At 41.3% G+C, this 27,630-nt stretch overlaps 1 protein-coding gene across 1 annotated transcript in view; it reads right to left on the bottom strand.

Moving 5' to 3' along the window:
- Nucleotides 1-27,630, bottom strand: part of ATXN7 (ataxin 7) — a 99,627-nt gene that overhangs the window by 48,893 nt on the left and 23,104 nt on the right. Inside the window, exon 2 of the mRNA XM_024746364.1 lies at nt 11,543-11,647. Coding sequence (XP_024602132.1) covers nt 11,543-11,647 — 105 coding nt within the window. The remainder of the gene's footprint in view (nt 1-11,542; nt 11,648-27,630) is intronic.

The raw sequence follows: 27,630 nt of genomic DNA, 5'->3' as shown, positions 1-27,630 counted from the left end.
AGGATCCCTTTTTTTTTTTTTTTTTTTTTTTTTTTGGGTAAAACTATGACCAGTAGCCCCTGCTAATAAAACATGGGAGATTACAGGTGTCTGTAAAGAGTCATGAGCACGAGAAAAAATACAGAATGATGTATACTAAGTTACATACTAAGAATGTACCTAGTTACACAGATGGATTAGAGTGGAGGACCGTTACAGTTGGAGAAGGTGGGGAGTGAGCGCCAAAGAAACAAGAAAGATGGGTGACTAATAAGAAAATAAATAAATAAATAAACATTAAAAAAAAAACAAGAAAGAAGTAGGCTGAACTGAAAATAGCATGTTTGAGATTACTACATTTGTGTATCTATGTAAGTATATATGGTGGATGTACGCATCTCATATATTCCCATATCAATCAAAAAATCCACTAAGAAACTCACTTGAGTTTTTGTTACAAAAAATGCACTGTGAAGAAAGTGGAAGAAAAATTTAAACAGTATGAAATTCTGGTATTACATCAAAGCACTTTATCCTGACTGTGGAACCCATTTCATTTGTTTGGCTACACAGACTGAGAGTCTAGTAACACAACTGAGCATGGTAAGAGTAACACAGAAAAAGGCCTATTAGCCACTCTTGCGAAACAACACCTTAATTTTCTAAAGCTCACTACAAATCTTCTATAGTAGGAGTTTCAGCAATCTTTTTAAAATATCAAGCATAAGAAGTAATGAAACAAATTCCATACTGGAGTTTTTCACCCTAGGAGACTACAAGTCAAGAACTATATCATGTGTGATTAGGGGCTGATGGCTTGTATTTTAAATTGAGGTAATTACCTTCCTCCATTTCTCTTTTTATTAACTTTCAAACACACAAGAGGAAAACGTATACAATTGCTTTGACGTTCAAATTGAGAACTGTTGTCTTAAAAACAGAACAGAGAAGTAAACCTAAAGACTGGAATTTCTATACACACAATAAGGAATGAGGAAGGAAACAGATATATTTAGCCATTGCCCCCTCCCCCAAACCAGTTTTAGGGGTTTGAACTAGCATGTGCGTGGGAGGAACTACCCCAGCCAGGTAGTAAGTAGGTGCTACTGCATATCCAAGCGATAAAAACTCCCTCTTCTGGTCAGATATAAGACCACAGCTTAACGGGGTTGACATAGCAGGTGTATGTGTACCTTAACTAGTCAACCCACAAACTAGCCTTGTGAAATGATTGTCAGGAAAAACATCTTTCAGCAAATATAACTAAAATATGGATTTATATCCTGAAATGTCCCTTTTAAAATCTGAAGCACATCCATCCTAATAATTTCTGTATGTAGCAGACAAGAGCAGCACAGGTGAACGTTAACAATTTTTATTGATTGATTGATGCTGTTGGAAACTCACATTTTCACTGCCTCATTCTGGTGACACAAATCAGACCTGTTGAAGTAGTTCATTCAATCACAGTAGCACTAACCTGGAGGGCAGCTCTGACCAGCCTCCAGGTGGAAAATCAATACACTGACATACTGACAGACATTCCCAAAGAAGAATGGGTTTAGGGCTTCCCTGGTGGCGCAGTGGTTGGGGGTCCGCCTGCCGATGCAGGGGACACGCGTTCGTGCCCCGGTCCGGGAGGATCCCACGTGCCACGGAGCGGCTGTGCCCGTGCGCCACGGCCACTGAGCCTGCGCGTCCAGAGCCTGTGCTCCGCAACGGGAGAGGCCACAACAGTGAGAGGCCCGCGTACCGCAAAAAAAAAAAAAAAAAAAAAAAAAAGAATGGGTTTTAAGCGCTGCACGTGATAATGTAGCACTAACAATGTATATGTCCACCAATAGGGGACAGGTTAAATTAAGTACATTAAGAAAGTGGAATAACAGGCAATCTTTAAAAAGAAGGAAGTAATGTGCATTAACATGGAAAAACAAGCCGGATCACTAAGTTTAAAAAAGTGAACTTATAATAAGTCTAATTTTCCATGTGTATGAGAAAACAAGAAATACACAGCTAAATATTCCTTTGTCCAGGGTCTAGAAACATCCCAAGAGTTTATGTCAACCTGTACCCCTGAAAAGTAAGATGGAGATTTACTTATTCTGACTGCATATTTATCCTCTTGCTGATGGTTACTGTTTTTCTTTCACAATGTGCATTACTATGTTAATAATGAAAAAAATCAAATACATGTGTTTTTCCTTTTTAATCAATAAGTTTCTATTACCCAAATGAGAGCGTCCCTTTGTTTCCTGGCTTACATGACTAAATTACTGTTCCACTAAAAAAAAAAAAAAACAAAAAAGACAAAAACAACAAAAACCCAAAAGAATAAATGACCCCAAAGTTTGGCATCACTGCAATAACTATTTTCTATCCCCACAATCTCTAGAAAATGTCTAAAGACTGAATGAATACATCAAAGGCTTTTCATTCAGGTCAGTACACCTCATTAAAACAAAACAAACAAACAAAAGTCCATATACAAATTGAAAGAACAACCCCATGATCTACAAGCTAAGTAAATCCATCCAGCTGCTGAGGCCAAAGCCCCAAGAGCCATTTCTCATCCCTTCTTCTCCCCTATCACTCAATCCCAGTCCGTCAGCCACCCCTGCTGGCCTTCTACTTCTGTGCTGATTCCCAGTCTATCCGCATCTCTCTGCCTCTGCTGCTACCACCTTCAACTTAAGCTTTCTCTCCAAATCCCACCCTCACCTGGACTAGCGCAATACAGCCCACTAACCGTCTCCCTGCTTCCGCTCTTGCCCTCTACGTTTTCCTCAGAGCAACCATGAATCACATCAAGACACTTCCTTGCTCAAAATCCTTCAGTGACTCTGCATGGCCTGCATTGGCCAAGCCTGGTTCCTTCCATCTGGCGCCAGCACCCCTTTCTCCAACCTCAACCTGGACCCCTCTCCTCCCTGCACACTGTTTTTCTACCTCCTCACTGGCCTCTCTGCCAAGGTCATTCCCTCCCACAGGATCTTTGCACCTGCTATTTTCTCTTTGTGGAACACTGCTCCTCCAAATCTTCAAATGGCTAGCTCTTTTTCATCACTGACCTTACACATCAACTCCTCAGAGCGGCTTTCTTTGACTAGCCTTACCAGAAGTGCCTTGCCCCAGTTACTCTCTCACACTATCCCAAGCCTTTATTACTACCTGAAATCATCTTATTTTACTTGATTTCATCTTTCTACCCTAGAAAGATTTCTATCTTTCATCGCTCTACCCTCCCTAAAGCTGCATGAAATCAAAGACACTGCTTTCCTAGTTCAGTGGAGAGCAACGCCTAGACAGGAGGTACTCAATAAATACTTGTTAAATGTGAATGATATTATTCATTTCCAGTTTATAATTTTTTTAAAAAGCCCAAAGGCACAGACATTAATAAAGGCCCAGATTTCAGTATAAAGGAAAATCAATACATTTTATAACTAGCAATTAAAATGCTGCTCCTACAAATGGCATAAATAACACCATTTTAAATGTACCTGCTTTTGTATTACTGAGAAAAAAAGATAAAATTACATTGATCCTTTATCTGATGCTGCTGAAGTTATCTGAAATTTTTAATTAGCACTATTTGGCTTGTGGTAAAGAAGAACTGAATTCACTGCATTAATTTCACATCATGCTGTTCAGTGACAAGAAGCTTAGATCAAATAGTTAACTTGGAATTTCCTTCGAGAATTACACTAACGTCTACCCTGACACTGCTCACGTTTTGATGTGCCTGCTCTGGTTTGCTCCCTTCCCTGGCTCAGCCCCCGACTGCTGGAGAAAGGCCTGGCGTGTGTCTTTGAAGTAAAAGAGTGAAGTATTTTTGGCTCTGCAACAAATTTCAATCTTTATACTGACTGCAGAAATATGCCAACCAATTCTCTAAAGAAGCTAAAAAATGTTATGAGGCTGTAACAAAAAGAGGAGTAGCTTGGCTTTGGATAACTACTATGATTTAGGGTTAAATAAAGTAGAACAGGCTGAAGAGAAATCCAATGACTATGCTAAATCAAATATCTACCTACTACCATTACGTCTTCAAATTACTAAATGTCCTCTCTGAGGTAATGGCTTTACAATGCTGACCCAGCCACTCTAAGCAAACTTAAAATTCTACCTGAACTAGAACATCTGTCATTAATGACAGTTTTGTGACATGTGGAATTCATTACATCTACTCTAGATTTTCTTTTAACTCTATACATCCTTATTATATGCAAAAGAAACAGATGGAAGGAGACAGAAAACCCAGCCTCGGACATTTTATCTGTGTGAATGAAATTTAATTTAGGAGTTTGATCCGTAAACTGCGAATAAAACCATCCATTCAGTGGGTTGCTAAGAACAAGAAATCAGATAATACGTGCAAAAACACTTTGTGAATCAAGTACAAATTATCATTAGCCTGTGGGCTTTTAAATGAATGCCAATCCTAAAAAGATTAAGTATCACTGAAAGTTTCAAAGTAGAATAAGACCCAGATTATAAGAATGTAGAGGCCAAATTTAGCTAACAACTGGAGAGAAAAAAGAAACATTTTTTTCTTTATCCAAAATCAAAGTTACTTAATAACCAAATAAAACAACTCATTCAAAATACCTGAATATGTTACTTTCCATGTCTAAGTCAATCAGATGACAAGAGGGAGAGGGTGTTCTTTATTAAACAGCAAAACCTCTGCTCTGTGATGCAGATTAACTTAATTATATGATGGCGATCATTGGTCACAACTATGTGAAATCGTTGTCAACAATGGGATCGGCATTTTTACCAGAAACAGCCCACGGGATCTCACAGAGTAAGATTCATTTTGCTCTCACACTGACCGTCTTTGAAACCAATTAATTAGCTCAAAAAAGTATGAGTAATTTCTGTTTACTCATCCTCTGCTGAAAATGACATTTTAGAAAAATATAATTTATCCTGGCACCTAAAAGAATCCAATCGACCTCAGTGCACTTTAAGGAACATTAAGTCCAAGCAATACACGTGGCTGTTAATTTTACAGGATTTGTAGTATCTGCAAGCGGAGAAAGCTCTCAGATTGCAGAGGTGTTTCTGCTAACGGTACCTTCACCAAGTTATGAAAAAGCCATATGTATGACATCCCCATCTGTGAAGCGAGGTCTGAGAGAGGGGCAGATGTTTTACACCGAGCCCAGACTCCCACCCCACTTACAGCAATGGGACGGCACGCAACACGTGATACCGATGGATAAATGGCAAAGGGTATTTAACTGTGATCCTTCTGCAGATCAACGTGAGATCTGAGAATACTGCTCGGTAAGGCATTTCCTAGGCTGGGGTTGGCCTCAGGAGACAGCTCCCTGAACATCAGAGGAAACCAAATCCAACAGCTTGAGCTGGTGTTTCCCCAAACATGGAGTAGGTTATCACTCTTCAACATTAATAACATTAAATCTCAAGTGAAAACTTACTCCCTTTCCAAATCTCTTTCAAGTCTTCTGGTAACATCACGCTACTCTGTGGATGACACTTGCCTAAAACGTGCTAGTCTCGCTTTTAACTAAGAGAGCAGGCTTCAAGGTTCAGTGCTGGCATTGGCCAGAGCAGCAACAAAGGATTTAATCTTTTCACTGTGTTTATTTTCACACTTACCATCTATGGCAAAGAAGAGTAGTTTTCCCGTTGATGATTCTAGTAAGGTTTTCTTTGTGAAAGATTTATTTAAATAGAAGTGGTTTGATTTAAAGAAAAAATATTAAGTGGCATTAAATAAGCAAATGATAAAGATGGAACTCGGTGGATCGAAATTGGGGAAAGGTAGCAGAGGTACATGTGCTCAGGGACTCAGGGCTGAGCCACAAGGTGAAAAAGTGGGTCAGCCTAACTCATCAGAGGCAAAATACTTCAACAGCTGACATTCGAGCAGGTTTCAATTAATTATAGAGATGCTAAACGTAGCACCTGTCCAAGCTGAATTCACATCACTCATTTATTTCACCTAGGTAAGATCAGCCCATGTCTGCCTAAGAGAGAAATTATGGTAGTCTTCACAAGGAAATTCAAAGAGAAGCGGCAGAGCACAGAGCAGTGCCAGTGCACAGCTTCTCAGAATCACCTGCGAGGCTCTTTCAACACAGAACCCCAGAGGCCCCCCACAAGTCATCAGCTGATCCTACCTGTTCAGATCCAGAGTAAAGGCATGTAAACAGGAATACAAAGTTTACGCTATTCAGTAGCCAGTTTAGGACCAACACACTTATTACTGAATGATCAACTCGGATTCCCAACTTGGTTCACAACCTCAAAAGAAAGGTGCTTCTGGCCATAGGGAATGTCACCATCTCAGCCCTCTTTCATATGTAAAGTTTTAGAGGCAAATACTGTGAGACTTCTAGCAAATAATACAAAAAGTTAAAAATCAGTTTAAAAAAAGCAGGGGCCTCCTTTCATGCCATCCTTGCTAGACTCAACGAATCTCGGAGTGCTGATCTGCGCCAGTCACTATGCCAAGCACAGGGATACAAAGCAGTAGCCCCTACCGAGTGAGGGGATCTGCTGTGAGCATAATGCATCCTGGCCAGCTTGTGGGCCAGAATCAGCCTAGGGAGCTGTGTGGAATGCAGATTCCTGGGTGCTATCCCTGGCGACTCCCAGCCAGCTAGTCTGCAGTGGGCTGTAGGAAGGGGCCACTTAGGAAGCTCCCCTTTGATTTGGAGGCACATCAGGTTTGGGATCCACTGATTCAACTATATTTTTAAATCTGAAAAGTAGCAGGAAGAAACATCTCACTCCTAAAAATACTGAATAACTGAAGAGAAACATGAGGCAGCCTGGACTATTTCAAAACATTAAAACAAAGCATGGTATTACTATGCAGTTTCCAAGAAAGAAAGCCATCTATACTACAAGAACAGTCAGACTATGAAACTAGAAATGCCAAAATGACACTACAATCACTCACCATCATTGCTCCAATGGAAATCCTGCCTAATAGTTAACTCCCAAAGAGGCAGCTCGGCTAGCAAGAGTACCGGCACACTCCACAGACATTACACTGCAGGTGTGGTTCCAGACCACCGCAATAAAGTGAATGTCGCAATGAAGCAGGTCACACGAATTCTTTGGTTCCCAATACTTAGTTATGTTTACACTATACCGTAGCCCATTAAGTGTGCAATAGCATTATGACTTAAAAGAATGTATATACCTTAATTTAAAAATGCTTTATTTAAAAAAAAAACCTTTTATTTCTAAAAAATGCTAACCATCATCTGAGCCTTTAGCAAGTTGTAGTCCCAACAATAATCACTGATCAAAGATCATGATTAACAAACATAGCAACAAAGAAAAAGTATGAAATGTTTCAAGAATTCCCAAAATGTGACACAGAGACATGAAGCCAGCAAATGCTACTGGAAAAAACGGCACCAAAAAATGTGCTTGATGCAGGGTTGCCCCCAACTTTCAATTTGTAAAAGACGCACTATCTGCGAAGAACAATAAAACAAAGCACAGGAAGTGAGGTATGTCTGTAGGTCTCTCGCTACTATGGTAATAACTTCCTCACCAATTCATTACCACCAACGTGAACTGAGTTATAAGCCTTGCTGCCATTGTAGCTCCCTCCCTGTCACTGCCAGGCAGCAGTGGTTTTAAAGGAACCGCCTGCTGAATTTTGTAGCAGCTGCTCATTTGTTCATAAAAGTCACAGATGAATATCAGCAATACATGAATTCACAGAAGACTGCCCACCCACACATTTTCACCAATTTCATCAAAAGATAAGACAGGGCTTCCCTGGTGGCGCAGTGGTCGAGAGTCCGCCTGCCGATGCAGGGGACACGGGTTCTCCATTGTAGCTCCCTCCCTGTCACTGCCAGGCAGCAGTGGTTTTAAAGGAACCGCCTGCTGAATTTTGTAGCAGCTGCTCATTTGTTCATAAAAGTCACAGATGAATATCAGCAATACATGAATTCACAGAAGACTGCCCACCCACACATTTTCACCAATTTCATCAAAAGATAAGACAGGGCTTCCCTGGAGGCGCAGTGGTCGAGAGTCCGCCTGCCGATGCAGGGGACACGGGTTCGTGCCCCGGTTCGGGAAGATCCCACATGCCACGGAGCGGCTGGGCCCGTGAGCCATGGCCGCTGAGCCTGCGCGTCTGGAGCCTGCGCTCCCAAAAAAAAAAAAAAAAAAAGATAAGACAGTAGAATCTCTCCTTTAGCAGGTATGAGTTCTTCCTAATATAGTCATAAACAGATTGTAGAAATTTCTTCCATTTCAAAAACAGTTTTGGTCTTTTGGTGTTAACTCTGGAAAACAAACATATAGTGATAAGCCTCCTGGAATGACAACAAAGAAGAACGGGTTCCCAATACTTCTTCCTGTTACAGCCCCTCACCCCAAAGACAGAAGAGACACTGGCAACATTGGGAATGGTTCTTGGTCCTGGTCCCGACTGCCTCTCCTTTCCAGGTGAGTAAGATGTTACTCCCAAACCAGCCGAGAGCCATCACATGGTGCCTTCCTCCACTGCGTGGAGTTGCCCCCAAGCCCACACAACTATCCATCTCCCAACCTCCTGTTTTTTCCATCAGCCTTCTCCTTGGGTGCTGCTCCCAAAGAGGGACCACCTTCTACACTTCCCAGCTGAATCCCTTTCTCAGCACCTGGCCCTCATCCTTCTGCCAGACTCTCTTCTTTCTTACAGTTTTAAATTTCCCTTGCCACAAGAGGGTCCAAAGTCCCCACCCAGGGGCCTTTATCAGTTACATTTCCTGCCTGGCGACAAAAGGCACTGGATTATGTATGTAAATCCTGCATTCACACCACATCTTCTTCTACTTTGGAAGTTACCACAATTGCTTTGTCATTGAACAAGTACCTTATTAGCAGACACTGTGTATGCTACATATTGGTAGATAAAAAGAGCAGAAATATGATTTTAAGACACTCCCTCCCCTCACCCACACCCCGCCCCCAATACACAGACATTCTATGAGAGAGACAGAGGAAGAGAAATAAAATCATCTCCGTGAAACGTGCTGTATGTAACTGAGTGAAGTGCTTCTGGAAGAGGGGACCAAGAGGGCCCCCTTCTGCCTCAGGAAGTCCTGCAAGAGGTAACACCTTTAAGTGGGCCTTGATACAAACAGCAGCTGTTTTCACACTCCTTTCTAATCCACTTTGCCCATTCTCTAGAGCATCACTAAGTCACATCACTCAGGTGCTAAAAAACCTGCAATAGGTCCCCACCGACATATCAAGGCCAGGGGTGTCTGATGGCACTGAGTCTCTCTGAGCAGCCCCAGCCTGCCTTTGCACACAGCTTTTCCACACATGGGTACACCAGCTCCAGCCAATGGAGACTCCGTGGAGTACATTCCAGACAGCCTGGAATTTCCTGCCTCTGCACTTGCTCCCATCATCCCTGCTGCCAACCTGGAGCCACCAAACATGGCTGTTCAGTGCACAAGCTGTGCAGCTGTATGTGGCAGCCCTGTCCATCCGCATCAAAACACTGCCAACTTTAGGGTATTATAGTTGATTTTTTAAAAAGTATTTTCTGCATTTTCCACAATGGACATGTATGTATTACACACCTAAAAATTGACGGGAAAAAATTGGCACATGGGAAAAACAATCCATTCTGCTCTTCCGAATAGCCTAATGTGAAGGCTGTTTCCTTTAAGAAGCCTGCTCTGAGTTACTGTGCGAGAAGCAATCTGTGCCCCTCCTTATTCTTAAGAACTTGGACTGTTTTACGACTTTTGCCACATCTTCCTGTATCTACAGCTGTACCCTTTTTTCTCTCTCATACCTATCAACTGTCAGGCACTGCATGAGGGGCTTCACCATGCTGTTTCATTTCATCCTCTCTGGAAACCAGTGAGGTTGCTATTACTGTCCCCACATTATAACAAAGGAAGCCAAGGTTGGAAAAACTTGCTCAAGACAAAGAACTAACCTATGGTTCTTGCAAGTTTAGATTTAAATCCAGTCTAGTCTGCCTTCAGAATCCTTAACTCCAAAATACTTGGCAACTGACTAACTGCCTTTTCTGATACTAGCCACTTAAGAGTCTTAAGCAAGGAGACAGTATCTTATTCAGCTTTGTACTCACTCTGGTGCCTACGCCCAGGCCTCACCGAGAACCACAAACTCAAAGAACTTTTTATAATTACAAAAAAGATTCCTTGGGGGAAGAGGTGGGATGTTGATTATGACAGTGTGACTCTTACAACTGCACCCAGCCCGACAGAAAGCCCTGTAGGTTCAAAGCTAGCTAGGCTGTGTCCCCAGCTCTACTCCCCCACTTAGCCTTAGTCTATTATCATCTTCACCTCTGAACCATTCTCCCTGCTTCCACCCTTCTTCCACAATCTACACTCAGCAAGTCAACCAGTGAGATGGTCCTGTGTTACTCCCTTACATAAACTTTCCAATGCCCTCAAGCGGCTTCTTCCTCTGGCCTACAAGCCTGTACATGAACAGGGCCCTGGTTCAAAAGGTCTGACTTCCCAAGTCTCTACTTCCCTCACCAACTTCACTAGCCTTCTTCAAGTCTGGGCACCAGCTCTCCCCTCTGTATGAAATGCTTTTATTCCAGATCGCCGCATGGGTGGTTCCCTCTCATCACTTAGGGCTCAGGTCCCCAGGGTCACCTCCTTAGAGGCTTTGCTTGAACACGCTATTACAGAAAGACCCTGTTGTTCTTCCCTGTCTCAAGCTTGCATTTGTAGTCATGAGGACAATGACAAAACAACTTGCAGTCATTTAAAAAAATGTGTCTCGTTAGTTTTGCCTTTCTCTCCAGCTAGATTTTAAACTCCATGGAGGTAGGAATGATACCACATCCCCAATGCCTGAAACAAGGTGGGCACTCAAATACTTTCGAGTTGTTACTGAATCTAACTGGATATAAAATTAAGTTTTATGATCGGAATTTTTAAAAAACACTTTAGGCAGCATTATGACAATGGAAAAACAAGCTTATTTGGATTCTCACATGATTGACATCAGATAACAACAGGCTTGGAGCCTAAAGGAACAGGGACAGCTCAGAGGTTCATGAAACTCCTCAAGTCACAATGCTTCATTCTAAGTACATGCGCATTTTGATGGAGCAAGATAGCATAGTTTCATCACATCCACAAATTACAACATCAAGATACATTTAGAACTACTGAACCTGGACATTTCAAAATCACATTTCCTTTAAAAAAAAAAAAGCCATGTCTCTATACTCTGTGTGTGTATATATAATTTTACCAACCACTGAATTCACAACCGTGGGATCTAGAAGGAACCAAACCTTTTACTACACTGATGCAATATTTCAACAAAGATTTTATAAAATACACTTTTTCCCTGTCTAATTTTAATAAAAATCAGAAAATGCACATCCCTTTCAAGAAAATTCAGAAAATACCCAACATCTGATAGGCATTAACCCATTCAATGAATTAGAAAACCTACTTCCTGACAGGGGGAGGGGTATTATAGCCTACCCATGCTGTCACTGGTTTAATACTGCTCTACCTTTTACCCTCTAATAATGATTTTTAAATGGTTAAGCACTTACCATAATGTGATTGAAATGCCTGCGGTTTGACAACCTGATTACAGTCGTTACACACCACCAAGTAGAAATCATCGTGGGCTGGACAGAGACCAAATATTGGCATGTCTGCAATAAAGAAAGAGAGCATCACTCACTCATGTGGTTCCTGTTAATATGAAACCATCTGGGGTGGCAACACTTTCTAAAGGAGCTGCCTTATGATAAAGTACACAGGATAAAAGTTGTTTCAGTTTAAAAGTAACTGATATGACACACCATGACTATTAAAACAGAGAAATCAAATCAGGCTTACAGAAACACCGTTATAAAGGGTTAAAATAAAATGCACGAGAAATCATTAGTATGAGGTAAACCAGACAAATCTTTTAAAATGCGAACAATGAATACATTCACACAATAAAGCAACTTTAGGTGAACTCTACCAAGGGTTATGAGGAAGAATCTGCAACCACATAAAATGCCTAGCAATTCACAAAGCTGTACCATCTAATGGTTTTGTTTGGTTAACTATGCATTCTATTCCAGCCATCTGGTCTCTGAGTTCTATGGAACCGTTAAGAAAGGAAGCAGAGGTTTCACTGAAGAGTAAAACTGCTGGTTTTGTCAGCATGTAATACAAAGAAAATGATTTTCGTACTTTTTTTTCTTCAGGTCACAACTAACCTCTAGTCCTTTGCTTGCACACTGATGCCACTGGACAGAAAGAACCTCAGTACAAGCACAACATTTCATACATTAATCTCAGTTCAGTTACCAGAATAGGGCAAGATACAAGCTGAATTTCTTCTGTACTAAGAAGTTAATTAAAATACAAATGTAAAACTAGACTATCTGCATATACACGAAAACAAAGTACAGTAACTTGATACCTGGTAACATATGGTTAACTAAAAAGTCCTAACTGTGGACAATTAATTATTAGTAACAATCCAGGGAACAGAGCTAACAGTTCAAATCCAGAATCTAAATCTTTTAAATATTTCAGACTTGGCATTTTACACTATAAGCACTATTTAGAACATCTGCAATGAATGGATAATTAGCACATTTCAATTAGGCAAATATTTTAGTAGACCAAATACCAAGTTTAAAGAGGGAATAAAGATCCAAAAAGCTGATTAGCATCTGCTTTCTTTCCTGTAAGATTTAATTTCACACTTTCTCCAGCTTGGGTGGGCTCAGTGGTTTTAAAGGAAACAGAAAATGCCCCGGGGGCGGGGTGATGTAAAGTGATGATAATCTCTAAAATGTCAAATTACGGATCTAATAATATCTACACACAGCTATAGGTCAGATTTTCTTAAACAGTTTCTATTACACTGAACTGCACAGATAGCTAGCTGTGAATCTGAAATATACCAGGGACCAACACGATTCTGGGATGCAGCAGCAGCACTGCGCAGGTTCTCCGCGCTCCGATCTCATTTTATCCTCACAACTGCTTGGGTAGATACCATTATAACCTTGCTCTGGAGAGGAGGAAACTGATTCACAGAAAGGTGAACTACTTTGTCTAAGTCAATAGCTGAGATTTGATTCTGACTCACAACAACGGCTTGAATTGGGTCCCTTGAAGACCGAAGGAATATGATTTCTAGAAATTCCTTCCAGATTCCAACTCCAACAAGTTGAATGTCAGGGCTGAACACCTTTGACGGAATAAACTGATAAGACAACAGAAGTTTCTAACAGGCTGCTGACTTCTGTGACTAAGCTTAACAATTTCACGAAAAGTTAAGAGCCAAACAATGTACTATTTTCCTGGAAAGCGTGCCCACATTGAGTTAAAAATAGTACATGTGCGAGAAGGGGAAAGGTTATATCCATGCAATGATCAACAAGTAATACCATTTTCAATGGCTACAGTTTGACATGACATTTCCTTTTTTCTTTTTCTTTTTTTGGCCATGCCCCGTGGCACGTAGGATCTTAGCTCCCCAATCAGGGATTGAACCCGCTCCCCCCTGCATTGGAAGCACAGAGTCTTAACCACCAGACCGTCAGGGAAGTCCCAACATTTCAGTTTTAAAAATAAAAATTTAAAGTAGTTTACTTTAAGTTCCATATATCCCTATGCTAAATCATTCTGACACAGGACAATTAAGTATGAATTACAGAAATGGCAAAACATTCATAACTTACAGCTGCAAAGTATGAAATGCCTATACACATCAAATCAACAGTTTCATTAATGAAATCAACTTGATCAGTTTTATTAATTAAACAGTAGTTAAAGTATTAAATTAAGTGGTCTCAGTTTAGACTTAGGCCTCGGCAATGTGCCTGGTTTGTGTGATTTCTCACAGCACTCTATTTCAAGCGATGCTGTTTAAAATATGTCACTTTGCCAGATACCAGATACTGCTGGGGACTAGCTTCCCACCCCTTTATAAATAAGCCAATTGTAAAAAATTTAAAACTGTATAAATCCTTGCAAATAATAAAAATTTAACTGGCCACAATGATGTTTATGTAGAAAAATGTTCTTTTTTTGTTCTGATTCCTTTGATTCTTTTGTGAGACTCAGAAATACTAATAAAACTAAGTGAGCAGGGGTCATTCTGTGAGGCACCAAGAATTTATACTTCTGTAAAAAGGTTCAATTTCCTCAATAACTTATAATTATTTGCAATTGATGACAATAAAGATGATAATCATAATGATAAACAGTTGGCATTCTCTGAGAGACCATTCTGTGCCAGGTTCTCAGCTAAGCACTTTTCAGAAGGTTTATCCTTCAATATAATCTTCATTTTACCGATGGAGACAAGAACTTGTCTAATTTCACCCAGCAAAAAAGTACAACCAGGACTCAAACTCCCACACACACATACACAATCCCTGTGGAAAAAAACATGGTACATTTAAACGCACTTCATGCTACCCTATGAAATCAAGTTTCTGTTCGGAGAACCTAAAGCAACTTTAATTTTAGCTTTCTGAATTCTTTACTTTCAGATATCCATATTTGGACGTAAGCTAAAGGATACAAAATAATTTAAATAAAATGTCTTCTTTGGGGGAAAAAAAGGAGTTTATATCCTTTTTCTGAATTAGGACATTCCAGAGGCCTTAGCAACAGGAACAGCGTGTGGAATGTTGTGGTAACAGAGAAAATGAAATAATTTTTGTGAGCGACAGTATGTATGCTTCTGAATACTTTCCAAGTGTTAAGTTCACAATCAGCCCATCTACAAATTAACACATGGAACTTGCCCAAATGCAAGAAGGGAAAAGCTTCATTTATGACGGAAAACAGAGTTCCTATTGAGTTAAAATGAGTTCCTACTGAATTTAAAAAAAAGTTTACAAAATTTTCTTTAAATATACAACTTAAACCATTATATGAAATACAATGAAAGTTTTAAAACTGTACTTGACCCCATGGACTCTGACCTAATTTGAAAGAATGGATTTTATCGTGTGTAAGCCCTAAATCTTTCTCAGGTTTCAGGTCACCCTAATCTTCCAATCAGTGAATGGCCCGGCACCCACACCGAGGCCGTCATGTATTTTGGAGACCCCAGGCCAGCAGCGTAGGAAGGACTGGGTTTAAGCACATGGACACATGAGCACATGTGTGCAGAACCTTCACAGTCCCATGTAGACTGAAGGCCCTCTGGCCAAAGCCAGTCCTGAACAGTTACTTTGGTGCTGCCATCCCCATTTTGAGGCCTGTGCCCAACAACAAAACTTGGGCACCGTAGCAAAGCATTTCACCTTTGCAGTACCCTGTGCATCTCCCTTCTCCCACGCACCCAAACTTCTACATGCCAACAACTCCCACATTTCTATCTCTAGCCCAGACGGCTCCCGAGCTCTGTCTAGACTCACAAATCCAACTCCCTCCCTATTAGACACTGCCATCTGGATGTCTTTCATACATCTCAAATCAAACAAGCACGTCCAAGAGAGCTTTGCCTTCCACCCTGCCCTGTTCCCTGCCCCCCAAAATCTTCCCCCTTTTGGGTAAATGACTCTGCTCATCTTCTCAAACTAAAAACCCACACAACACCCCGACTCTTCTTTCCCTCATCACACCCAGGCCACCAGCAGGTCCGATCAGCTCTCCTCTAACACCTCTGTCCATTTCTCTCCACTGTCCAGCCCTCCACTGTAAAGCCTGTCACCAGCACCTTTCCTATGGACTGTGGAAGAAAGTCTCCCACATGGCTGACAATCCCTTCCACACGACTGCCAGAGTGATTCTTCGAAATCCTCCAACAGATCACGTAAATACCATTAAAACTTCCCAAGTGACTTCCCACTCCTCTCGGAATAAAATCCAAGCCTTTACCACAACCCCCAAGGTTATGGGATACACCAGCGGTCTGTCCTCCGCCCTTCACTCCCCGTCCCCTGAGTCCCTGCTCCCCTCTCCCTGGCTCACTCTGCTCCAGGCACACTGATCTCCATTCTCTCCTTGGAAAGCTTTTTCTCTGGCCAGGCTCTGCCCCTGCTCTTCACAAGATGCCTGGGGCATTCTCACACGTCAGGTCTCAGCTCAGCTGTCATCTCTTCAAAGGGCTGTCTCCAGCTCCTCCCCAGTTAGTTATTCTCTGTCACAGGTATTTTAAGCAGAGTGGCTAACAGTATGGGCCACTCCCCAGCACCCCGAATCCAATGTGATCTCGGGCAAGTTCTATAACCTCTTTGAACTTCAGTCTCTTCATGTGTCAAATATTGACGATCACAGTACCTAATTCACCAAGCACCTCCCAGGGTAGAAAGAGTAAGAGAGCTAATACACGCAAAGCCTTAGAAGGCCCCAGGAAGTGCTCAATCAATGTCCCCCAGCAGTCTGTAAGGTAGAGGAGTCATGCACGCCCACTGTATTGCTCAGGAAACTAAGGCACACAGACACTGAGATCTCACAAGCTAGTGAGTGGCAGAGTCAAGATTTGAACCCACGTCTGCTGGGCTCAGAAGCCCAGGCATTTCCCAACATTATCCCAGAAGCTGCCAGAATCTGCCTCCTCCATGCTGCTCCCACTGCCAGTGCCCGCGGTCAGAGCCTGGTGGCCTCCACACACCGGTACAGAGCTCCTAATAGGGTCTGAGTTGCTTCCCTCTTCAGCCTCTTCCACTCTGCTGCCAAAGCCACCAACCTACAAAGTAATAAAGCCATTCCTCTCCTTGGAGACCTCTGCTGGCTTCAAAGTGGTACTTGGACCCCTGGCCTACCTCTCTGCAAGCAAGGCCCTAGCACTCTTTTCTCCTCCCATCTCTCCAGGCTGAGTCAACTGCTCTAAGCTCAAGACTGTGTGGGTCTTCTCAGAACCTGCCCTGTTCTCTGCAATCCTACTTTTTGGACACAACTGTTCCTACAGCACAGAAAGCTCTTCTCTCTTCTTTCTGAAATTCCCGCCATTCGACCAGAGCTGTGCTCTTACTCATACCATTCGTATCTCCATCACAGTCCTTCACTCACTGACTTATGATTTTTGAATGGTTATTGATGCCTCTGCAGCGCTGTCTGACAGCAGACTCCTCGCCTTGCCTAGCACAGTCTGAGAAGTGAACTCAAGATTATGTGACGGTGAAGTAATGACTGACATCTGGAACTCTCCCGTAGCTTCCACTTGCTCTTAGGATAAAAACTAAGACCCCTGACAAGGCTCTCTCCCCGCTGGCACCCTGCACCTGGCCCCTCTGGCCTTCATTTTGTCCCTGGTGCACACCATGCTCTCTCCTGTCACAGCACCATGGTGCTTGCTGTTCCCTCTGTTTGAACTCCCTTCCTCCAAATCTTGACCTGGCTTGTTACTTTACCTTCATTTGGTCTCAGCTTCAATGTCGCTTCCTTGGAGACTTGGCTAGTCAGGGCACCGTTATCTGCTCTCAGAGCACTGACTTAGCCTTGCCACACAGCACCATGCCCTGTTTGTAACTATCCATCTAACTGTGTGAGCCTTAATCTCCTCCCACTAGACTAAGTCCCACATCTGTCTTGTTTTCTGCTCTAGTGACAGTGCCTAACAATGCCTAACTTGATGGACAGGAAGCAGCAAATGGATGTACGAATATTATTGGGTGGAGAGTAACTAAAGTATTAGATGAAGTCCCTGTGGTGCCACCATAAGTCAAGGGTATAACTGTGCCTTTAGGTCATGTAAAGACATACAGTCACCCACTAAAACTGGGTATCCAGTGAGATAAAAGTTCAAGGGTGAGAAGGTTTCCCTTGAACACATGATCCCATTCCTGGGGGCGGTTTCTGGTAAAATTTGTGCTGCAGGGTCTGCTTCTCAAATGTGCACACTGGCAAATTCTCTTTTGCTAGTGTGTGCAGTGCAGTAACTAGGAACAGTTCTGGAGTCAGACTACTGAGATTCAAGTCCCTAATCTTTCCCTTACTAGCTATGTGAACAAACACAGTTAAATTATTAACTTCACTTTCCTCATCTGTAAAATACAGAGAACAGGACCTACATTTCACAGTGCTGTTGTGACGATGAAATAAACTACTCCGTGGAGAGCATTCCATGCTGAACACATAGTAAACACTCAGTGTTAGCAAAATAAACAAAAACACACAATATACACACATTAGACATGTTCTGCTGCAAGGGCCCCAGTTCTCACTGATTAAAGTCGCAGGAGATCGATATATACACCAAATGGCAACTGACTATTTTATAAAGTGAGCTTAACCTTCAGGTGGTCTCTGCCCCTGCTGCTGACCACACACTCCTCCCTGCAAGCAATGAAAGGCAGGGGAGAGGCGGACGAGACTTGCTGGTGCTCCCCCTGCGGAGGGTCAAGGCTCAAGTTTCGGAGTTTCAGCTCCACCCTGCAAGCCTGGGAGAACCCACAGTTTTAAGGAAGGAAGCCACATGATACAAAAGGTCACTCTGGCATGAGTGTGGATCTACCGAGGTAAGGGGGTAGCGGGGTGGTCCCCAAGGGCTGATGCAAACGTCAGAGTGAGACAGCAAGTGCCTATGTGATGAAGACGGGAGAGACCAGACTGAAGACATGCTCTGGAGAGCTCTGCAAAGAGATGGGGAGACCATGGATCGGGGGTGAGGGAGAGGGGAGAAAGCCAAAGATGGGCTGCAGTTTGTTCCTTGCTCACTGTAGCTAATGTGGCCAGCTAATGCATGATGGGAGACACACAGATGGAAGAACTTAGCTTGCTAAGGCCATAGAGCCTGGCAGTTAAAGGCACAGCCGCCAGAAGCACACTGGCTGCATTCAAATCCCAGCCTTGCCGCTTGGTAGCCTTTACCTCAGTTTCCTCATCTATAAATGGGAAAAGTGACAGTACCTGCCTCACTGGTTGTAGGAAGAACTAATGAACAGATGTAAAATGTTTAGAACAATGCAAAGTACTTCGTAAACATGAGCCATTTTTAAAATCATCTTCCAGATCACTGTCCTCTGGTCTTTGACCTAAATAGTGGCTATTCTCCCCTCCGCCTAGTCCAACTCCCCCACCCATACGCATTTAAATAGTGGTGTTTTTAGGGACTTCCCTGGGGGCACAGTGCTTAAGAATCCGCCTGCCAAGGCAGGGGACACAGGTTCGATCCCTGGTCCGAGAAGATCCCACGTGCCACGGAGCAACTAAGCCGGTGCGCCACAACTACGGAGCCTGCGCACTAGAGCCCATGAGCCACAACTACTGAAGCCCGCGCCTAGAGCCCGTGCACCGCAATGAGAAGCCCGCGCACCTCAACAGAGTAGACCCCACTCACCGCAACTAGAGAAAGCCCGCGCGCAGCAACGAAGACCCAGTGCAGCCAAAAATAAATAGATACTTTTTTAAAATTAAAAAATAAAAACAGTGATGTTTTTAAATCATAAATGTCACCTAGTCTGATTAAACCCTTAGTTTACCATGTAGAGTACTCCAATGCAGTCAGAATGAAAATCAGTGCTTAGAAAGACCCTGCCTGATCTCTGCAACCATAAGACACAGCCACTCCTCATCCATGCCAGAATTCCATCTCCTCCGACAGTTACGCACACAGGCCAACCACTTTCCCACCTCAGGCCCTTTGCTAATTCTGCTCCCTCTGTACAGAATGCTTTGTCTGGCTGATTCCAGATCACAGCTTACATTCCACTGAAAGACCTTGCCTGACCACTCAGTTTAAAGCAGGAGCCTATCTCTTCAGGCAGTATTCTCTCTTTACTCATTAGTTATTTGTAATTTGTGCTTTGGCTACCACCCTAAGATACAAACTCCATGAGGGCAGAGGCCATGTCTGCGCAGCACAGTGCCTAGCACACAGTAGGTTCTCAACAAAAGAATTTGAGAAAGGCCTCTGGATTGGACTTCCTGAGTTCAAATTCCAATGCCATCACTCACTAGGAGCAGTAACTCGGGCAAGTTCCTCAGCTCCAGTACCCTCATATGTAAAATGGACACGATAATAGTAGCTACCTTAATGTGTAGTTATGAGGATGAGATGAGTTAGTATACATAAAGCTCTTAGAACTATGTCTGGCACAGAGCATGTGCTAGGTCTGTCTTACCTATTAGGATTATAATTATTTCCATTTTCACTGTCAGTGGGTTACACTGGCCACTGCCTCTAATCTTTTGCTGGTCTACAGCCACCACCTCTTGTACACTCAGTGTATTAAGTACTCACTGTCTGTCAGGTCTCATGGCAAGTACTCTGTGTATATCATTCATTCATGTATCAAAAGTCTACTACGCCTAGACACGATTCTAGGTACTGGGTATACATCAGTGAACAAAAATCACAACAGCAACACCACCATCTGAGAAGCAATACATATAACACAAACAATCAAAGTTTTCAATTACTGAGCACTTCCTATGTTCCAGGTACAGTGCTAAGTATTAACTCATTTGCTCTTCACAACACCACCCACCTTTCAGGGTCGCTGTCCCCACTTCACAGATAAAGCAAGTGAGGAACAAGATTACCTGCCTTAAGTCACAGAGCCAGCACACGGAGGAGCTGAGATGTGAAGGTAGGCTACTCCCACGTACGTGCTCCTCACCACCTCACACGAGCCTCACCACTGCTCAGCGCACTCCCAGCCTCTCCCGCCTTGTTTAATCAAAGTCAATCAAGGCATGCTATCGAACAGCAGACTTCTGATGCTACCTCTGGACTGTCTGCTCTCACTGCTACGCAAAGGTTTCCTTAGATACTAGGACTCTCAGCTCCACTAGTGTCGGAAACACTTCGAAGTAACCTGATGGACCAACTTGGAAGGCTGGTCTGCACATAACTGACTTTTACTATAGTCAGTCCCAAATTTATTTCAAATGGTAACTGTCAGTTCTGGGTAATCAAAAGGAATATCAATGATATAATAAAAAAGTTTTAAACTGCTCTTAAGTGAGCTTTAACATCTCAACGGGGAAAAGATAAAACAGAATTTTATTTCTACCTTCTGCACACACTTCTCCCAAATTCATATTCTCTGCTCCAATAATTAAAGGGAACTGGACTTTCCTTTGATCATAAGACATTAGATGATGAACCAACCAGACACAAAAAAAGGCAATCAACAACCTGCCAAAATGTATGTGGTTTGGGACCCTCTCTGAACTAAAGTGGTCAATAAAATTACATTAAAAAAAAAAAAAAAAAAAGAGATGTTTCCACTACCAAACACCAGAGGACCAAAGAGTCAGAGATTAGAAAGCAGCCTAACAGTTATTCATCACTACGTAAAAGCGGCCAACCTTATAGTGACCCTCCATAGATAAGTCATAAGTGCTACTGTTGTCACTAATTGTACTGAAAATGAGATAACAGTACCTGGCAAAGAACAGAGGAAGCAAATATCAAAATCCTAGGGAACCTGAGTTAGGGAAGGCCAGGTAGGGTTACAAAGGTGACATACATGACAGGCTACCTCACGTGTACCTTTAGCTACTCAAAATACTGTCAGCAAATTCTGACCTTTCAAACGGAAACTAGAAGCACCTTCCAAAACCCTTAGGGAATCTTACCTGCATCACTACCATTCAGCTAAGTTGTAGACTATGATAAGATATGGGCTATAAGAGAGTTTACCACTTAGCTGGTATTATAACCTCAAGAGAGGTACTTACGTCTAGACATCCAGTTCCTGCGTTTGAAAAATGGTGAAAACAATGGTATCTATGTCAGGAGATTGTTGGATTGAATAAGATAATTCACGTAAAATGCTTAGTTCTATGTCTGCCTAAACACAGTAAGCAGAGTACATGTAAATACTTAATGAAGAGTAGTGTTAATATTATTATTGTTATTGTTAAGCCTATGGTTATAAACTCATGACTCAGTTAAGAATACTTTCTTTTCTTCAAAAGGCAGTCAATACCCAACACCACATCTGCCAGACATCTTGTATGTGGAAAACCCACAGCTCTCATACAACTAAAAACAGCATTAACTATGGAATGGTATTGCCTACTCACCTAGCTTTATATTTTTAAGTGGTTAGCTTTATACAGACCATACCCTAGCCCAGAAAATCAAGCTCAACAAATTTAAAAGAAATGAAATCATGCCAAGTATTTTCTCTGACCACAACGGAATCAAATTGGAAACTAGTAACAGAAAGATACTAGAAAATTTCCAAACACTTGGAACCTAGACACTTCAAATAATCCATAACCAATATAATATGTGATATTAACAAGTTAAAGAAGAAAAATCATACTACCGTAATGGTTGATGCAGAAAAAATATGTATGATTTTTTTAAAAAATCCAGAGAACTCGGAATAAAGGGGATTTCCTTAACTTGATAAAGAATATTTACAAAAAACCCTACAATTAACATCATACTTAATGGAGAAAGGCTGCATGCTTTCCTCCTAAGGTCAGGAACAAGGCAAGGATACTCACTCTCAGCAAAGCACTGAAGTTCTACCCGGAGAAATCAGGCAAGAAAAGGAAATAAAAGGCATACAGATTCGAAAGAAAGAAATAAGCTTTCTCCATCTGCAGATGACTTGATGGTCTGTGGAGAAAACCACAAAGAACCTACAAAACACCTCCCCAAATTTACCAGCTTAGCAGTATCACAGGATACAAAATTTACTTAGTCTGTTTGGGCTGCTGTAACAAAATACCACAGACTGGGTAGCTTATAAACAACAAACATTCATTTCTCACAGTTCTGGGAGCTGGGAATCCAAGATTAAGGCACCAGCACACTGAGTGTCTGGTGAGAGCCTGCTTCCTGGTTCAGAGTCATCTTTTCATGGTGTCCTCCACATTGAGCTTAAGGGGAGAGGGAGCTCGCTGGAGCCTCTTTCACAAGGGCACTAATCCCATTCATGAGAGCTCCACCTTCATGACCTAACCACTTCCCAAAGGCCCCACCTCCAAAAATCATCACACTGGCGATTAGGATTCAACATATGAATTTGCGGTGGGTGGGGGGGGACGACGGGACACAAACATTCAGTCTGTACACAAGATCAACACAGAAAAATCAACTGTCTTTCTATATATTTGTAATGAACACATGAAAACCAAAATCACATGGCTAGCCTGCAGCTGGCATACCATGTTAAGCAAGTTATTTGCTTTATGGTATACCTGAGTATTAGCCAACAGCCATGTGGCTATGATGAATGTAGCAAACTACAGAGCTGTATCTTTCATAACATCCTTAAAGGGATGTTATAATTATCTCATATTTGTAAAGTCTCTACATATCTTACCCAAAGCATGCCGCAGAAGATTCAGAGCTTTTAATAGAAAATTAAAGTGTAATAACTGTCTGGAGTTTGTTTCAGATTCCTCAAGTCAGAGGGGAAATGCTCTTTAGATTTTCTATATTAATGGTCACAATGAAAAAAGTACACTGAACTCTATATTCATCCTCAAGATAAAGCCTCACTACTTGAAGTACGGTCCATAGGCCAATTGTTTCTGTATCATTGAGAACCTGGTTAGAATTACAGAGTTTCAGGACCCAACCCAGACACTGCAAATCAGAATCTGCATTTTATCAAGATTCCCAGGTGACTTATATACATGTTTGATAAGTGCTGAAAACAGAACATCATATAACCTGGACTGAAACTTGAATAATGTAACCAATATTGGAGAAATTATTCATGTATTATCCAGACTTTTTCCAATCCGTCCATCAAAGGCATATTGAACATATTTCCTCAACTGTACATTGCTCAAATGTGTATTTAGTATTTGCCTATTATAGAATATAATAAATATACACTATATCATGTATACTGAGTATATTAGTCTGTAGTTTTCAGTTACTGTGATGTCTTTGGTTTCGGTACTGGCCTCATAGGATGAGTTTCTATTTTTTAGAAAAGTTTGTGTTGGGTGGGTCCTACTTCTTTATACATTTAGTAAAATGCACCAGTGAAGCCATCTAGGCCTGGGCTTTCTTTTGTGGGAAATTTTAAAGTTTGCAGTTTAAAGTTGACAGTATCTTTCTTGGCATTTGTCCATTTCATCTAGGTTATTCAATGTGTAGGCATACAGCCATTCACAGTATTCCTTTATAAACCTGTATCTGTCAGGTTGGTAGTGATATTACCTATTTAATTCCTGATTTCAGTGATATGAGTGATGTGGTCAGGTCTAGCTAAAGGTTTGTCAATTTTATCAAAATCAACGCACTCCAATGTTGTCAAGGATCAACTTTTGGTTTCACTGATTTTTTTGCTTTGTTTTTCTACTACCTAGTTCATCTAATTCATTATTTTCTTCCTTCTGCTTGCTTTGTGTTTAGTTTGCTCTTCTTTTTCTAGTTTCTTAGGGAGGAGGGTTAGGTTATTGATTTGAGATCATTCTTACTTTTTAATATAACTATTTACAGCTATAAATTTTCCCTTAAGTCCTGCTTCAGCTGCAGTATGTTAAGTTTTGGTATGCTATGTTTCATTTTCATTAATTTCAAAGTATAATTTCTCTTGTGATTTCTTCTTTGACCCACTGCTTATTTAGGAATGTTCTTTAATTGTCACAAGCTTGTTAACTTCCCAAATTTCCTTTGGTTGTTGATTTCTAATTTTCTCCATTGGGGTTAGAGAATGTAATTTGTACTTGTATGATTTCAGTACTTTTACATTTAGTTAGGCTTATTTTATTGTGGCCTAACATATTATTCTGAGAATATTCCATGTGTGCTTGAAAAGCATGAATATTCCGCTGTTGGTTGTGTCTAATTGGTTTATGTTTTTCAAGTCTTTGACATCCGTCCTGATCTTCTGCCTAGCTGTTGTAACCATTCTTTAAAGTGAGTTATTGAAATCTCCAACTATTACTGTTGAATTGTCCATTTCTCCTTTCACAGTGTAAGTTTTTTGCTTCATGTATTTTGAAGCTCTCTTGTTAGGTACATATATCTTTGTAACTGCTATTTCTTCCTGATGGATTGACTCATTCATGATTATAAAATATCCTCCTCTATCATTAATGACTTCAAAAAGTCTTGTCATGTCTGATATTTGTACAGCAAGACTAGCTCTCTTTTGACTACTGTTTGCATGTTATATTTTCTATTACCTTTCAACATACTTCCAACTTTGAATCTGAAGTGTGTCTCTTGTTGACAGCATATCACTGAATCATGATTTTTAAAAATTCATTCTGCCAATTTCTGCCTGCTGATTAGTGTTTATTCTATTTACATTTAACGTAATTACTGATAAGGTAGGATTTATGTCTGTGATTTTGCTACTTGTTTAATACATGTTTTATGTCTTTTTTTGTTCCTCTATTCTATTATAGCATGCTTTGGTGTTAAATTAATAGATTCTAATATACCTTTTTAATTCCCTTTTTTTTCTTTTACTCCCCCCCCACCCAAGTTATTTTCTTAGTAGTTGCCCTGGGGATTACAATTAACATCTTAACTTCAGACAATGTAGTTTGAATAAGACCAACTTAATTTCAACAGTATTTTAGAAATGCTTTGCTTTGATATGGCTCCATTTTGTGCTTTTTTCCGCCAGCATGTGGCCCGTGTTCTGCTGTTTCTCTGCCTTATAATTTTTTGTTGAAAACTAGACAATACAGACAATGTAATGTGGCAATTCTACAAATCAGATCCACCTGCCCTTTTGGTTTGTTTAGTGAGTTACCTGGTCTAATTGTAGAGTCTGTATTCTTTGTTATGTGTGTGCTTGGTTAGCTAATTATTGGACAGGGATTTCCTTAAATATCTTGAACCAATAAGTCTCCCAGGCTTTGCCAAGGGGCTCTGTGCATATGTTGGGACACGTCTTCAATGTTCTAGCAATCAATTTACAACTCTGCTTTAGTCTTCACTTCCTGCTTGCATAGAACCTCAAAGTCAGCCACGGGTGAGATATTAGGGTTTTCTCAGGTCATTCCTGGGCATGTGAACAGCCCTATACACACACACTGTTTTCTTTTCTTTCTTCTTTTTAAATTGAAGTATAGCTAATTTAATGCACTTGGTTTTCTAGATTCCCAGGAATCTTGAAAATGTTGGAGCTCTTTAAAAACCCCAATTGACATCTCATTTCCCAGTGTTTTCTACTTAGTTTTTTGGTCAGCCTCTTGTCAACCTCAACTGATATCACCACCTCAAACAACTGCAATGTACAATAATTGCCACTATTTTTTTTTTTTTTTTTTAAACAAACACCTTAGGGATAGGGCACAGAGTGAGCTCTGATACGGACAACTTCTGAGAATGGAGCTTTTTAGGGAGCTACTAGACAGTTCAAACAGTGACAATTTTCTGAGCATATGGCTTTAGGGAAGCTCCCAAACCCATTCTTTCCACTCTGATGGCTTCTAAGCTACAGTTTTTCACAGCTACTGTAGTTGTGAGGTTTGCAAAGTTACTGTGGAGTTGGGGGTGGGGTGCAGCAGCATTAACACAGAGTGAGTTAAAACACCACAGTTTGCTGTATTTATTTACAGAGATTCAGTTATTTTTCTTGTATAAATGCTCCATAAATCCTGCAAGCCTTTAATTTTTAGAACTCTGAAAAAGTTAATTTTGTCAATTCTTGCCAGTGTTCTCACTGTTTTTACAGAGATTTTGGGAAGTCCTTACTCCACCAATAGGAAATGCTTACTGGAAGTATTTTAATGGAGGATAACATTATCAGATTCTTTATTATTTTCAACCCTACTCAAACTGTGGAATGGAGAAGGGAAATTCGTGGTTCAAAAGTAAAAGTGAGAAGGCCAGGCATTTGCATTTGCAATAGTACAGGTGAGAGACACAGGGTAGCTTGGACTTGGAGATCACGGTGAGATGGCATAAAAACAATCCACAAATATTGAGAAGGAACTGCTGACATGACTTGGTAATGGCCTGGATACAAGGGTGGTGCAGAGAATGATGCCAAGTTTCCTGTCTTGCAGAACAGGATGGATGGGTGGTACCAGTCTCTGAGAAGGAATCCTGGAAGAATGCCAGGTCAGAGTAGGAGGAATACACACTGGGGACATCTTAAATCTAGGTGCCTCTGAGATTTCCAAGAAGATACCAAAGAAGCCATCATCTTGAAGACTCTCCCCCGGTTTTAGAGAAATGCTTTATAAATCAAGTTCTTAAACATTATTTCCTCTACATGGGGAGGGGGGAGGAAAGGCAAGGCATGTATACTAAATACCAATAATTCAAAGTCACCCAGGAATTAAAAATACGGTTCCAAGAATGATGAGAACCATGCATAAATGTCTGAGATTACTCATTGCCTACATGCAAGTGAATTAAAGCTTCCCCAAAGGCAGCTTTATTTAAAGAGAAGTTACAATGAAAATAAAGATAAATCTTTCCTCTGTCTTAAAAGATTCTGTTGCACTCTTGCAGACGTCAATTTAATGTTCAATTTAATGTTCTCATTGATGCCTGTGAAAACAAATCAATCACATTCGTTCTCGCCTCCACTCATTCCATAAATACTCGAGTGCCTCCTATTTGAAAGCGCTTGGTCAGGCCTAGGAGACAGCTGGGAATAGGTCAGACTAGGTCCCTGAAGTGTGAATTGTTCTTTTGGTCCCAACACCAACTTGTCTGAATATCATAGTTTTTTGGTTCTGTAATCCTTTCCGTTAGGCCTCTCTTTCATGCGTGAAATTCACTTGTACAGCTGCTTTTTCTGGTCAGAGTTGGGCAGGCATAGATCTGAAAGGC

Source organism: Neophocaena asiaeorientalis, unplaced genomic scaffold (assembly GCF_003031525.2).
Source record: "Neophocaena asiaeorientalis asiaeorientalis breed wild unplaced genomic scaffold, Neophocaena_asiaeorientalis_V1.1 scaffold251, whole genome shotgun sequence".
Lineage (NCBI taxonomy): Eukaryota > Metazoa > Chordata > Mammalia > Artiodactyla > Phocoenidae > Neophocaena > Neophocaena asiaeorientalis.
This window is presented reverse-complemented; position numbering and strand designations above follow the sequence as displayed.